This window comes from Pygocentrus nattereri, chromosome 20 (assembly GCF_015220715.1).
Source record: "Pygocentrus nattereri isolate fPygNat1 chromosome 20, fPygNat1.pri, whole genome shotgun sequence".
Taxonomy (NCBI): domain Eukaryota; kingdom Metazoa; phylum Chordata; class Actinopteri; order Characiformes; family Serrasalmidae; genus Pygocentrus; species Pygocentrus nattereri.
In genome coordinates, this window is record NC_051230.1 from 25652580 (window position 1) to 25668108 (window position 15529).

The following is a 15529-nucleotide window of genomic DNA, read 5'->3' on the forward strand; positions in this document are numbered from 1 at the left end:
TTTTTTCGTGAGATCATGACAGCTGTGAAGTCGAAACGGACTGTTTTTGCAACTTATTTTTATATATGGGCTGTGTCAAGGTATAACGGAATAACGATAAAACGATAAACGGGGCGCTTTGAAACTTACATCAAAGTACACTTTTAATGTAAAAGTATTTATTAAAAAAGTCAAAATAAGGCCTTTTGAAATAAGAACAATTATCTGCCACTAGAGGCCATTTAAAATAAAATAAACACCACCTGTCGAAACGTTAGAAGTATTGACTAGATTTAAGACGAATTCACTTGCTAAGACATTTCTTCGCAGTGTACGTTTTTTCCTAGCACCCCAAATCACTAAATCCACCCTGCTTCCTCTAATAGTAAGTATAATCATATACCCACTTATATTTGTATTTCAAGGCCATATTCCAAGTCGCCTCAGATGGAAAAGAAGCGTCTCCTGCGAAGCACATCAGGTCAGTTTTATTCAGTGGGTATTAAATAGTTGTGATCGGTTCATTGTCCGTTTCTACGGATATGATTGCTGGTAAAACCACACTCCTACATTTGAAAGGTGTGTGAGGTGAAGAGGAAAACGATTGGCTCCTTGACACCCACGGTTGGACAAATTACAGTAAAGACGACAGATAAAACGGCACACATGGCAGGAGGCAGGGAACGGAGTTTGCAATGAGCAAACGAGTCCGCACCTGTTAAGGTAAGACTGGTCTCATTAAGCTAATTTTCACTACAATAGGTTAGTAATTCAGTAGAAGGCATTCCACTATTCTGTTTGCTGTTGTTGTAATGTTTCAACACTATTTTAAAACAATGACCCGTGCAGGAGACTTTAACTGTTTATTTGGACTACACAGTGTTGTGTGGTAAAAATGATTTTATGCCTTCTAACCCTATCCAGGATCAAAATACGAAGACCATGAGTCCACTTCACATTGTCACTCCTTTGAGAGAGAGTGTGCCCCTGTCAAACGTAGCAGGTACTTCAGTGTATCTGAAGCTGGACTCCTGCCAGCCTTCAGGTAGCTTCAAAATTCGAGGCATTGGTCATTTGTGTAAAACGGTAAGTCCGTCATGCGAATAATACTGACCTCTTTGAGTCTTTGAGTCATAATTTGTGTTTTATTTTCTGCGATGGTGTTTGCCTAAATGTCTATACCACATCATGGCTATACAGTACTATACAAGTAATTAAAGTTGAGCTTTTTTTACATTCAGACTTGCAAAAACCTGTATCAGTCAATCACCCCATATAGCTGTTCCTTAGAGTGACTTTTTTGTTTCTCAACAAAGGGGTCCATGACACTGTTCTTTGTTCCTGTAGTGGGCAGACACTGGCTGCACTCGGTTTGTTTGCTGCTCGGGTGAGTTGTTATATACCTTACAAACATGAAGCAAAGCATGGATATTAAATTAAAGCACAAAACATCATACAGCATTTACATTTAGTTGCTAAACTGAAAACTTTTTTTGCTCGTAATAATCAATATTTAAACAGTATAAATCAATAATCAGATCTTATAGATTGTTTGTTTCTTTGTTAAAATAGTTAATTGACCAAAAATCATGATGTGGCAACCAGTGACGACCTCACTGGTTAAGTATTTGCACACAACCTGGTTATATGCCATAGTGAAAAGGCTATGTCATATTCTGCATCCATGTGCCGTTAGGAGGCAATGCTGGCATGGCAACTGCATACTCTGCGCGGAAGTTGGGAGTACCTGCCACCATAGTGGTACCCAGTGTCACTCCTTCTGGCACTGTGCAGAAACTTAATGATGAAGGAGCAGATGTGATCATTCATGGCAAGGTGGGTAAAGCTGACAATTATTTGCCAGATGTGTACACAGAAAAAACGGTAGTTGTCATACTGCTTTATTTATGCTGAGACACACACACACACACACACACACACACACACACACACACACACACACACACACACAATTAATTTAACATTCTGTATAAATTAGTGGTATCAGCTGTTATAACTGATTCGGTTTGATTTTCAGTCACTGAATGAGACCATTGAATATGGTAAGCAGCTAGTGTCTGACAACTCTGGTTGGGTATTCATCTCCCCCTTTGATGATCCCCTCATTTGGTGAGCAAGCATTTATTCATTTAGTAGACAGTCTTATCTAGACCAGCTTGCAAAAGCTGCAAACATGATCTAATTTACATTTACACATCTGTTACACTTTATTAGAATATACTTTGTTAGTTATTATAATCAAATTCATATCATAATAAAATACTTCTAACGTATTCTTTAATTTTATTAAGAAAATACTACATTTGACAGTAGGATTCACATGTAGCAGTAGGTTTATCATTTTATCTGAACAGTCCTGACTTCAGCCTCAACAAGGTACAATCATAGGAGAACCCAAAGTTAATTTACTAACCAAAAAACTGGTTTGTCATGACGAGTGTATACATGTGTTTGAATTTGCAGGGAAGGTCACACGTCTCTGGTAAAAGAGCTGGAGTCCCAGCTGGATGAAAAGCCAGGAGTTGTGGTGTTGTCTGTGGGTGGAGGTGGCCTCTTGAATGGAGTTATTGAAGGTCTCCATCGTGCTGAATGGGATGATGTCCCGATTATCGCTATGGAAACAGTGGGTGCTCACAGCCTCAACGAAGCCATGAAAGTGGGACAGCTGGTAACACTGCCAGACATTACCAGGTAATGATGTGATATTGCAGTGACTTAAGAGTGCATCTTGGCAGGGAAACTTTTTAATAAAGAAAACAGGCAATGACCAGTGAAGACTGGTACACATTGAATGTCTTGTGCTGTATTTGTTATTCTAGTGTTGCTACCACACTGGGACTTAATCAGGTGTCCTCTCAAACTATGAAGCTTGTGGGTGAACACACCGTCTACTCAGAGCTGGTTACAGACCAGGAAGCTGTATGGGCTCTTGAGCGTTTCATAGGTTAGTAGTAAAGCACACAGGCAGTAACAAATAAATACAGAATTTCATACTAGTCTATTAATAATTAAAAAACATTTTTACTAAATACATTAAATTGTAAGACTCAGTTTTCCCCTTGGCTCTTCATTCCACTGTCCCTTGTATTTTCTCCCTGCAGATGATGAGAAGATTCTGGTCGAACCTGCTTGTGGTGCTGCTCTTGGAGCAATTTACTGCAACATCATCAGCCGCCTACAGAAGGAGCACAAGCTGGCTCAGAAGTTAGGTCCTGTGGTCGTTGTGGTGTGTGGTGGAAACAATATCAGCATAAAGGACCTGAAAAGGCTGAAGAAGCAGCTGGGACTGACCTGCTAGACAATCATACATCAGATTTCCAAAAGACAAACAACATTGGAAGTGTGAATATCACAATTATGTACATGTTGAACAATTTACTTTAAATAAAAATGTTGTATTCCAGTCAGTATCACGAATTAGTACAGGACTGATTGTTGGCCATTTGAATTTATGTACCAAATGTATTTGGCATGTTTATAAAATGAGGCAGCACTTGTACATTACGAAATATTCTGCATTCACTGTAATTGTAATTGGGCACATATAAAAACAAGTAAACCCTGGACACCTAACACTTTACACAAAATAACAGATATTGTGTCCCAATGGTTCTAAAAAACAAATGTATTTGCTTTCTGACACACACATCACTGCTCTCATTCACCCAGCTGTACTTGGAACCTTCTTTAACCTACAGATTTAAACTTTGTGAAAATGGTATACTGAATCTTTTCCTTTAACCCAGAAACCTGAAGAAAAGTAACTTGTCTATACATCACGGGAAATATTCATGAATGTCCATAACACTGGCTCAAAAGGATAAATAGGAGTACTCTACAACAAACAGATGCCAGGTTGTGAATGAGCAGTTAAAACATTAAATACAATGTTGATGCAATAATTGCAAACAGTATACATTAAGACATTTTTATTTTATTTTCATTGTGACACATCTTGAAATCAATATCACCTCAGTAGAATTCATTCACAGATCTGTGTTATGTTTCAGATGTGCAGAGGTAAGACAGGGAAAGTTAATGCAACCATAAATAATTATAATAAATAGCAAGTTTATGTACAGCAGAGATCTTTGTTCTTTTTATGCAGATGCCCTTTGACAAACCCATTATTCTTCCTCTGAATGAGAAAGATAGAAAGAATATCCTTTAGAGCAACAACCACATCAAGATGTGCCCCAAACCATGTGTATATTTTGAACATTGTGGGGCAGGTCTCTGGTGGGTCTTTCAAGAGGCATCTATGTCACAATGGTTCCATTCAGGTTACACAAAATATTTCACCATAAGCATGAGAGTGAACAGTAAAATCCATTGGAGATACAATAAATGTAAGTAATGTTTTACTACTTCTTCCAAAGTTAAAGGACAACTGGAAATCCCTTAAAACATCCAATTCCAGGTTTCAAGTCAAAGTTTTTGTAGATATATTTTTGGAAGAACAATGTGAAAACAGTGAAATACCTGGTGACTACAGGTAAAATCTTCTATACTCAAGGCAGAAGCTTATGTGTATATCTATAAGGCATGTGCTTTTACACACCTAAAGCATTTCAGTACTGGAGGAGCAGAATCCATATAAATCCTTTTAGCTGACAATTACATAACTTGATTCCCCGCAAAACCTGATGGTATGATAAACAATGTATGCAGGGCTTTTGCTACCGGAACGGCAGAGAAGGATACTTAGAAGTATAACTGCATACAACCGGTGAGAGAGATAAAGTTGTTATGCTCCAGAAAAAAAAAGAAAAAAAAAATTCTGGTAGGCTGTAATAGTGCCATGACTACAGATATGCTAGACAAAATCACATTTGCACATTTGGTAAAGAGCTCAAGTTATGACCCACATCTTTCCCACTGTAGCAACCAAATGGAAAAAAAAAGATACTAAATTCACAACTCAATATATTATTATAACTTGACTTTGTACATGTTTTACAAATAAAATATATGCACCTTTATCAATATAGGCAGAGAAATCCTCAAGTATGCCCAAAGTAGTCCATCTTGCTGTTACAATACATATTAATATATACTCAACCATAACACATGCTAAGTTTTAGATGCAAGTTGAGCTAGTAGCATCAACAGTTCCTTTTTGATAAGAATGCTAAAAGAAGTCCTTTCTTACTATAAATCTTTAATAGTCTATGAAGTAGGAGGTAGTCCTTTCTTGAGTCTGTCCTATACTCTCTAAACACGTATATCAATACCCTTGTCTTTTTCATTTACATCTTTAAATTATTTCAAAACTCAGGCAGCACTGCTGTGAATGAAGGTGTGTAAACAAGCATCACCAAGGCTGGAGAGGAAAAAGGCAGTACTAAGAACACCAAGAAAATGTTAAAAAATGAGAAAAGAGGGAATTTGAGATCAATCACAAAAAAAAAGTGCAAGAATAGCAGGAAAGCATGGGGAAGAAAAATAGAAAGTGGAATGCCACATTCTTTGTTCATTGCCAACAAACTTACTGTGTGCCATTACTCTCCCGTAAAAAAGCAGGTACCGTCTAAAGCTCTGATTCAACTCAGTGCAACACAGAAAAAAATCCAGTTTTTATAAGTGGGGTTGTGGCCCCATCAGTTTGTCCTGGTCTACATTTCCAGTCATAGCAATAAAACCTGGGTGACTGTTAGCTTGGATAAAACAGGATTTCTGTGTAGTGTGAAAAAAAAAGTTGCGGGTTTCTATCCACTGAGGGGGTCCTCACGATAATGTATAGCATAGCGTAACTTCTCCACCATTACATCAAGGGAGGAGTACTGAGGCAGCTTCACCATGAACATGCAAGTCTCCACTCGAATGTAGCGCAAGTCTGGTGAACCTAGAACACACAAACATAGTCATCACTACTCATTAAAAAAATGCTTGTGCAAAAAGTAAACTTCTTTAAAAATGTTCTCGCCAATGTTAATGACAGCCAGATCTCTCTTTTAGCTACACCTACCCTGTTGTATGATAGCTACTGACTAGAGAGGTAGGCATGTGTTTTCAACGCAATCCCACCTGATCTTTCCAATCTTGAAAAAAATATGACTACTGAGAATTGTTCTTGGAACAATATTCAGTTTTCTTAGCTGTCTTTTCTACTCATATTAAAATATTATCTGCACTGAGATGCTGTTTGTTTGCACCATCTAAATTATTTAAATCTGTTCAAGACTTAAGACTTATAAATTTAATTTTTTTTCATTAATAAATGTAATCATTATAATTAATTCATTATAAATTAATCTCTTCACTGTAAAGTGAAGAGTATGTGAGCTACCAATTTTTAATCACATTTTTCTATATCTTATATATCTAAGAACACTAATGTATACTATTTCATGTATAGTGTATATGAAGACTTAATTTTGTCAGTTGTACTTTCACCGTCCTATTTACACATTTCCATACATTTTTTTTTAAATAAGTCTGATGGTGGTCTGCTCTGCACACTCTGACAATGAGCCATTATTATGACATGGCATCCTAGTCTGCTGACCTAAACCCCATTAGGTAAGCTTAAGAGAAGTGTCTGTTAAATTACACAAGGAATATTCTCCCAGTCCGGAGGTGTTCAAAATTCACAAAAATCTCCAAAGGCTGCTTGTGTGGTGGAACCGTGGGGTTCTCCAGTAATTAGTTTCTCATAAAAGATGCAGATTATGGAACTAACATGACTAATGTGAACTAATGAATGTGAACCAGCTGCTCTCCTGCAGTCACTCAGGTTTGTTTCTTGTGGAATGGAGTGGTGCCAATATCTCAGGGAGGCCTCATGACTACGCTACATTCTGACTCAGGCTGTTGGAGAATCTGCCTGAACCATTTTCATCATACATACTGTATAAAGTGCACTTCAGACACAACTAAATCACTTGTGTTTTTTTGGCCCCTGCTGTTGTGTATGACACAAGTACACGCCTGTTCCTGTTCCAGCTGCACCATCTGCATGTGCAATTCACCCTCCTGTTGTGACAGAAAGCCTCATCTGGATACACTACAGACATTAATCAAACATCTTTCAATCGTGTTATAATCTGTACCTAGGCCTTCACAAACACCTATTTATAACAAGTGTACACAATATTTAGACGACATGCTTTGTCGTTCCTAGTAGATTCGTCCTGGTGTAGGTTTTTTTGCCAGATTGCATTCAATTTTTGCATAGGGAATCAGCCTTCTGAACATCTTTAATATCCTGCAGGTTGGACTACTTGGTCTTGGCAATAGCTGTGCAGACATTCCCAGCGCTAGAAAACGCACCAGTGAAATCTGCAGTATACATTTTAACTGCTCAAAGGCTGCCCTGCCTGGATTGTTTAGAGGGGCAATCTGTGTGGCAGGTGAAGAATGAATTTGTGATACTATCCCACTAATTCCAGGAACTTCTGGAGAGACTAAGTCAACAGGAGGAGGGTATTCATTGACAGCATTAACCTTGGCCACTTTAACGCTGAAAACCACATTCACTCGTTTTAAAATTTTAATCTGTAGCTACCTTCAGACAGCCTCAGTCAGCCTAAGCCTCAGACAGCCTGTAATTGTTTTCATTTGAGTTAAACTTTTCCTTTCTCCTTTTGATTTTATTTTTTTCCCCCAATGATTTTGTTTTTATACTATTTCTATTTTATTTCATTTTATTTGGCTGAGTAAAAACTACTAACCATATAAAATTGTAATTACTTTTTATAATGCTTTTACTTGATTGTTTCAAATTTTAGTTTGCCTTATTCTTTTATGTTGAAATGTTACTATTTTTTTTATGATCTTTGTTTTATTTTATTGTTCTCCTTATTTAAATCTTAAGTGTTCTCTTATTTTTCCCCATTTATCTAGCATGATTTTACTGTTTATTTATTTTCTTTATTAATTAGTTAATTATTTTTTTTCCCCCTTTCAATTCCTTACTCTGTAAATGCTTGCCTGTATTGAAAATGAGGGTCATCCTCAATGTATTTCGAAGTGAAAATAATGGTTGACTGATTTATTAATAATTATTTATTAATAATTGTCGCTATCTGTAATGCGACAATGGGGCACTAAAATAAAAGGTGGGTAAGAAACTGGCCGTGCATCTTCCCGTTGTAACATCCCAGCAGCACTTACCCCTGCCCCTGCCGTAGTGTATAGAGAAAAAAAGTCATAATATTTATTTAGAGAGAGAAGTCGCGGATAACAACTTTAAAGTGGCATTAATATCAGGAAAGGTCACAATATTGTGTCCAAAGGCTTTGCAAAAGGAAGGCAGCACCTCATCATGTTAAAATGAGGGGCCTTTAGGAGAACTTTCATATTGATTTCACCCATAAAGACATACTCAATCTCTCTGTCTCTCCTGGCACATCAGCACCAGCCTGTCATTAGTACAAGAAACAGCTGAAATGGCTGTGCAGAAAACTGCTTACTTAGATGAAAGAACCAGACGGACTCTGAGGAAAGTGTCTGTCTGTTTTGCTAAAGAAGAATCGAAGGCAGGGTCATCTACTCAGCTATTGGTGGCTACATCTCAGTGCCATTCCAAGAGTGCATGAAGCTTCACAGACAATTAGAATGATAATCAAAATGATCGATCCACACAAAGAGACTGGAGTGTGTGCAACCGAGACCCCAATGTGTTATGGCAGCCCACCTACAAATAGCCCACTTTATCCTCAAAATATTAATACTTTTTTTCTCTTGAAATGTTACGTTTTTTCTCTAAATATTATGACTTTATTCTTGAAATATTGACTTTTTTCTCAAAATATTAAGAATTTATTCTCTATTATATTCTATATAAGTCTATTATTTTTATGATTCTTAACAGTGGCCATTGTAGTCTGTCTTTATTCATAATTCTTGTTTTTTTAACACTGGTGTTAACAAAAGATGGGTTTCCCTTTTGAGTATTTGTTATTCTCAAAGTTTCTTCAATATGCTCTTTGTCCTTGCTACGGCACAAAAGCAAAAGAAAACATAATTGTACAAGCTGCCTTGGGAAAAAAAGGTGAAGAAAGAGCATTTATTTAGCTATAAATAAAATTTAGCAACACAAAACTTTTGGTAACTGCATGTTAAACTGGTATACTTTTGTGCAATTTTGGAAGCTGATGGGGACTTCTTTTCTACATAAGATTCTCTTCTCAGTGGATGTTTGTCAATGTGTTAAGATTACATTGAGAACAGAGGAATATCTGTCCATTGTGGGCCTAGCTAGGACATAACCTAGTTAGCGATATAGCTGCACAATCTCTGACCACATTCTTACAACAACATGCTTATGTTAAGGCAGTCATGTTTTGAAGAGGCAAAATTGAATATAATATACATTATGTTGCCAAAAGTATTCCCTCATCCAAATGATTGAATTCAGGTGTTTCAATCACTTCCATGGCCACAGGTGTAGAAACCCAAGCACCCAGGCATGCAGACTGCTTCTACAAACATTTGTGAAAGAATGGGTCGCTTTCAGGAGCTCAGTGAACTCCAGCATGGTACCGCGTGAAATTTCCTTTGTACTTCATATTGCTACTGCTACTTAATATTCCACAGTCAACTTTCAGTGTTGTTATAACAAAGTGGAAGGGATTGGGAATGACATGGGTTTCCATGGCCGAGAAGCTGCACCCAAGCCTTACATCACCAAGCGCAATGCAAAGCGTCAAATGCAGTGGTGTAAAGCGCCGCCACTGGATTCTAGAGCAGTGGAGACGTGTTCTATGGAGTGACGAATCACGCTTCTTCGTCTGGCAATCTGATAGACGAGTCTGGGTTTGGTGGTTTCCAAGAGAACAGTAATTGTCTGACTGCATCACTCGCAAATGTGCTTCTGGAAAAATGGTCAAAAATTCCTATAAACACACTTATAAACCTTGTGGAAAGCCTTCCCAGAAGAGAAGAGAAACTGTTATAGCTGCAAAGGGTGGGCCATCATATTAAACCCTATGGATTAAGAATGGGATGCCACTCAAGTTCATATGCAAGTGAAGGCAGACGAGAAAATACTTTTGGCAATACAGTGTATGTACATATTTGCAAAAACATGCCTTTGCACTTTACAGCCCTGTTAAAAAATAAAGTTGCCATTTCACTGAATTGTTGTCATTTTCTGTGATGGAATGTAAACAATACTTTAACAGTTATTTCAGCATTTAAATAGTGGTTTGATTTCATTTCGTCCTGGTGCATTTCTGACACACTAGAAAAAACTAAACTATTTGTATGGAATACTAAGGCTTACTGAAGTATTCATTATTATGTGGAAATGTTAAAACCATAACGTCAACACCTGTAAAATATAACAAGAAACATACTATTCTGATATGTTTAAGTTCTACCAATGCTTTGAAGCTACTAATATGTTGCCTTTGGCATCAGTATTGATGTGCTAAAGCTCTATTTGAGCCAAACTCAAAATTTTAGTTTTGATCCAGCAATAAGGCTGACTGTGTCTAGCCTGGCTCCAAGCTGCTATGAAAGAGTGATTCCTCACATCTGTAAGCTGTTTCCTTTTTCCAGTTTTGTGACTTAGGGTTTGCTGAATTGATAATCCACCTTCACTTTCCACTGTTACCTACAGGGGAATAATCTCTTTTCTTCTATAATCTTTTTTTTTTTCTTCTCAATTTAGTCTGCACCACTAACTAGGTCTCTCCTCCCTAAAGCATGATAACTAGCAACATGGGATGGTGACGGCTAACATATGCCTTCTTTGAGACACATGAAGGCAGCCACCACATCTGCTGGCAATGTCACAGAACAGTTTAACATGCTTCAAGACTGCTAAATGCCCAGTTTTTTATAGATAGCTGCATTTAGCTAGAGTTGCATGAGATGCAAAACAAGGCCATCCATCTCACCCTAGATGGTTGTAACATTCATGAACCTGCAGGTAATTTTTAGTAATGTGAAGAGTATCTCTGTATCTTTTCAAGGAACAACTTGTCACAGCACATTAACAAGGTTCAACAATAATTAATAAGACACAATGTCGTGGCTAACTTGCATTTACTGCCTGTCTGTCAAGTTGTCTTCCATTTTACAAAACCACAAAAAGAAAAAAGTAGTCAATCAGACATACCCACTGCCCCATCCGGAGGGGCAATCTTCATTGGGTAGGGAGGCACATGAGCGGTGTCAGGCCCACCATCCTTGCAGGGGCAGGTGAAGGGGATACGTTCCTGATTGCAGGCAAACTTAATGAACTTACAGAGCTCTTCCTGTGTGAACATCTCCAGTGCCATCCAAAAGAACTCAATGTGCTGATCCGTCTCCATTAGCCCCACCTGGTACATAGTGTGAGCCTGGAGAAAACACGTAATGAGAAGAGATGGTTGACGTATTACTATGTAACATTGTCTGAGGACTCGTAGGGGGGGGTCACTTAAATATCAGTTGCCTGTATGAGATTTTAGACAAACTTAGCAGCAGAGATAAATACAAGCAAACAAACAAGCAAGCAAACAAACATCTAATAACATCAAACTGATTTGAGTCAAGGCAAGATTGTACCTGAATTCCAACAGTTCAGCTGTAAATGGTGTACCAGAAATGGCCGACATTACGATCAAAACCACTTTTCTTGAGGAAACACACCAACAGTAATCTTAAGGTCACTTGAAAAGGTGTTAAAAAAATTACACTCACCAGCCACTTTATTAGGTACATCTGTTCAGTTGCTTGTTAACACAAACAGCTAATCAGCCAATCACATGGCGGCAACTCAATGCATTTAGGCATGTAGAGGTGGTCAAGACAACTTGCTGAAGTGTAAACCGAGCATCAGAATGGGGGAAGAAAGGTGATTTAAGTGACTTTGAACGTGGCGTGGTTGTTGGTGTCAGACGGGCTGTTCTGAGTATTTCATAAACTGCTGATCTACTGGGATTTTCACGCACAACCATCTCTAGGGTTTACAGAGAACGGTCAGAAAAAGAGAAAATATCCAGTGAGCAGCAGTTGTGTGGACGAAAATGCCTTGTTGATGTGAGAGGTCAGAGGAGAACAGGCAGACTGGTTCGAGATGATAGAAAGGCAACAGTAACTCAAATAAATAAACAGGATTTCTGAGGAATGTTTCGAACACCTTGCTGAAAGTATGCCACGAAGAATTAAGGCAGTTCTGAAGGCAAAAGGGGGGCCAACCCTGTGTATAAGAGCCGAGATAACTGACAAGCATTTTTTCAGAAGAGGAGCTGGGCAAGGTCTAACTGGCAGAATGTAGAGTGTGATTTACTAATTAGCTCTGCCACAGAGGCCGGGTAAAGTGTAAAACTGGAAAAACAGAAGAAGTAAACATCACTCAGGGTAGCACTATGTCTCTGCATATTAGAATAAGCCCAAGAGAAATCAGTAAGATCTTTTTTTTCCACAGAAGTTAAAGATGTCGAACAGCAGATTTCATGACTCTAAGAAAGCTTATCTAATGCTTTAGAGACAGAATGGTTTTACAGGGAAAATATTAGCAGGGCAAGAGAGGTTAGTAGAGTCAGAGAGACAATTGGCATGGAGAGAAAGAGCAAAGAAAAGAGAATCCATGTATTTTAGATTAAACTTAAATAACTAAAGGATGCCATAATTTTTTTTTTTCAACAATACATTGGAAGAGGCAGACTAAAACAAAATTCAATAAGCTTGTGATCAGAGATTCCAGTATGAATACCCTGAACAGATATATTAACAAGACTAGATGAGCAAATTGTATCCAGAGACCACATATATTTGTGGGAAAACTGAGCCCACATCAGGGAGAGTCACAATATTGTATTCAGTTGCTCTATAAATAATTAGTGACATGATTGTGAATTTGTGTCTCACAAATGTCAATATAATACAGTCCATAAAGAAAAAGAAAAAAAAAAAGACAAAAAAAAAAAGCTATGTTATTCAATGGTACTGAAAAAGAATCAGAAATATAATCATTACAATAGTCATTTTAAAGTGTGCCACTGTGCTTGTGCCTAGAGCTTATCTGTTCAAAGCCGTTTGGCTCAAGGGAAGCTATTAGAGTCAGGCTCCACACATACACAACATAAACCTACGTACAAAACCTACGTAAAAATAGATTAGAGGGGTGACTATCACTTCAATTGATGACACTTCAACGCTTATTGACGATGAGGGCTTGTCTGGTGGGGGTTATAAAATTAGAAAGAGAGAGGGAGGGCGTGTGGGTTTGGAGAAGACGTCAACACAAAATGTATTTTCTAGTCTATGGTCAGAAGGTCAATGTCTATAAACTGTTCATAGTTTCCCTTTGGCAAAAATTTCTATTTTCCATTCCCTTTCCTATATATATCTGGAATATGATCAATACCTAATATTCAAAGCATGGAAATATTATTGGTATGTTTTAATTTTTATTTGATTTAAAATAGTCATACTGTATTCATTATTACCTTTTACCTAATGACATCTTTGTGTTCAAGTTACTCCACTTCTGACTAAACAGGTCATGTTTGCGTGTTTGCTTGTTCACTGTTTGTTTTTTAATTTTTCAAATTATCTTATTTTGTTGGATTACTTAATCACTGCCTTACTTTGTTTCTTAGTTTTACTTAGTTCTTAGTCTAACTGACCTTAACTTTTTTTGATGAGTGTCTTCAGCAGCTGATCAGGGCTCTTCTGCAGTGGTAGACCGAGCTCTGCAAGCGGAAAATGTGTTTAGAGGCATTTTGTTTTCCAGGCACCTGAGAGTCTTGGACATCTCCAAGAGGTTGCTGTGGCTCTGAGCATACATGAAGACATTGGCACCATTATTCATGCCGGTGTGATCGGCATCTCATTCTGTCTGAGCTTACTACTACAGACAGTTAAAAAGAGGAGGTGTTCAGCAGGCTCTATGCGCTTTACTGTTGGCTTCTATATTGGCACAATAACAACAGCACTGGCTACATGAGCAACTGGAGCGCTTACTGGGTGCGACTGGCCTTTTACCTCAGAAAGGGATTACACCCAAACTGCCACTGATCAATCACCCTGTCTGAGAACATCGAGAACTTACAACAGCCCTGACTGGACGTAACAGTGTAAATGTGGGCAGGTAAGTAGCGTCAACAGTAGATAGCCGTAATTCAGATCGCATATGGAGGTAAACTAAACTGCAGGTATATTATTATATTCTCAAAGAGCAGATATTCACCTACAATAATGGTCTGAAAATATCTAGACAGTCATGACCTTCTCTAGAGTAATTAATAAAAACAAATATATGTATCAAAGCCATTTATTCCACAATAGATGGACTAATTAATTATAACTTTTAATGGCGATTTATCTTCTATAATTTCTGAAGAATTTGCCATTCATTTTCAAAATAAAACATAAGTCTGCTGAAACAAGTTGCTTTGTTGACCTTTCTAATAAAGCCATCTACCTCATTCTTTGTTATCAATTACCAGGAACTTACAACTGTTATAAACAACTTAAGCTCATCCACATAGGATCCTGACTCTGTTCCCAATTAACTGTAAAACTACTATTTTTTTCATTGGAATGTCCACAATGTCAAGTTTTTTTTTTTTAAATGTGTTAGAGCTAAGACACCCTGGGTTTGCTAGATATAAAACACAATGTTCGACAAACACTGCATGCTGCAGCCATGGAAGAGAGAGAACAAACTGGATTCTGACCTAAAAGGCTTCACCATCCTTCTAAAAAGCTACCATCACCAGAGACGTAGCAAAACGCAAGTAAATGAAAGAGAAGGCAAAAAATGGAGACAACTTACAGCCCAGAAAGAGTTTAAGATGGATGCCGAGTTTGATAATTTTCTCCTGAACAAGTAAGCACTGAGCTTTAGCTAAGGTTAGCTAATCGTAACTAATTTATCACAGCTACTAGTAAGGGTAGGCATATTAAGTAATTTCAACATTCAAGTACTCGCACAATTTGTGGTCTGTGTGCAGCTGGGTTTGGCACATATAAAGGCGGAATGCAACTGCTGCACCATTTAAGGTGGAACGGGCAAGTTCATACAAGAAAAGCTGGAGAATAAGAAGCTAAATGCTATAATGATTTTAGCTTTTTGAAGGTAGAGAGTATTTGTGGAGCAGAGGGCTTTTTTTGGGATATGCCATGCCTCTAGCTATTACTGACAGAATTAGTGCTCCTTCAAAACATTCTAATAATCATTATATGCTTACAAGATTGGGTATGGATTGTATTCTAGATACATGTAAGAAAGGGAATAGACATATTTAATCATAGAGAGACTTTTAGGATGTATACATTAAAAGCCAAATTCTTTTTAGGAGTTAAAATTTTTATTTTAGACCCTATCCACAGACCTATATGATTTAGTTTATAGTTACTGACCTTATGACCTTAGACCTTCTACATAAATTTGGTTTTAAAAGTAGTGGAGGTTTTTGTATACACATTTTTTTCTTAATGGTTTATATTTTGTCATTACATTCTTATTGTGTTCTTTTGTGGACTTGTATTTGTCTATGACTAAAACATTCAAGGGTATGTAGAGCATATGTGTAGAACTTGTATTGTGACTCTCCCTGATGAATGACTCATCCCTGATGTCACGGTG

The 15529-nt window shown here is 37.6% G+C and overlaps 2 protein-coding genes across 8 annotated transcripts in view; one reads left to right on the plus strand and one right to left on the minus strand.

The window, feature by feature from the left end:
• LOC108437408 (L-serine dehydratase/L-threonine deaminase) lies at positions 1–3771 on the plus strand. The gene is made up of 10 exons (XM_017714492.2): positions 1–80; positions 405–460; positions 559–702; positions 904–1065; positions 1327–1366; positions 1676–1815; positions 2018–2109; positions 2464–2691; positions 2820–2944; positions 3102–3771. The coding sequence occupies exons 4-10, from the start codon at positions 922–924 to the stop codon at positions 3296–3298; spliced, it is 966 nt and encodes a 321-aa protein (XP_017569981.1). The 5' UTR covers positions 1–80; positions 405–460; positions 559–702; positions 904–921; the 3' UTR covers positions 3299–3771.
• Positions 3772–3914: 143 nt separating this feature from the next.
• The window catches only part of LOC108437401 (probable E3 ubiquitin-protein ligase HECTD4), a 123977-nt gene continuing 112362 nt past the window's right edge, over positions 3915–15529 (minus strand). For 4 of the 7 annotated variants that reach the window (XM_037531309.1, XM_037531306.1, XM_037531307.1 and 1 more), the window contains exons 76-77: positions 11069–11291; positions 3915–5845 (exon numbers count right to left, since the gene is read on the minus strand). In XM_037531309.1, coding sequence (XP_037387206.1) covers positions 5709–5845; positions 11069–11291 — 360 coding nt within the window. In that variant the 3' untranslated portion in view covers positions 3915–5708. Of the gene's footprint in view, positions 5846–11068; positions 11292–12006; positions 13632–15529 lie in introns of those variants that run through there. The other 3 variants (XM_017714475.2, XM_037531310.1, XM_037531311.1) reach the window with 2 other exon arrangements.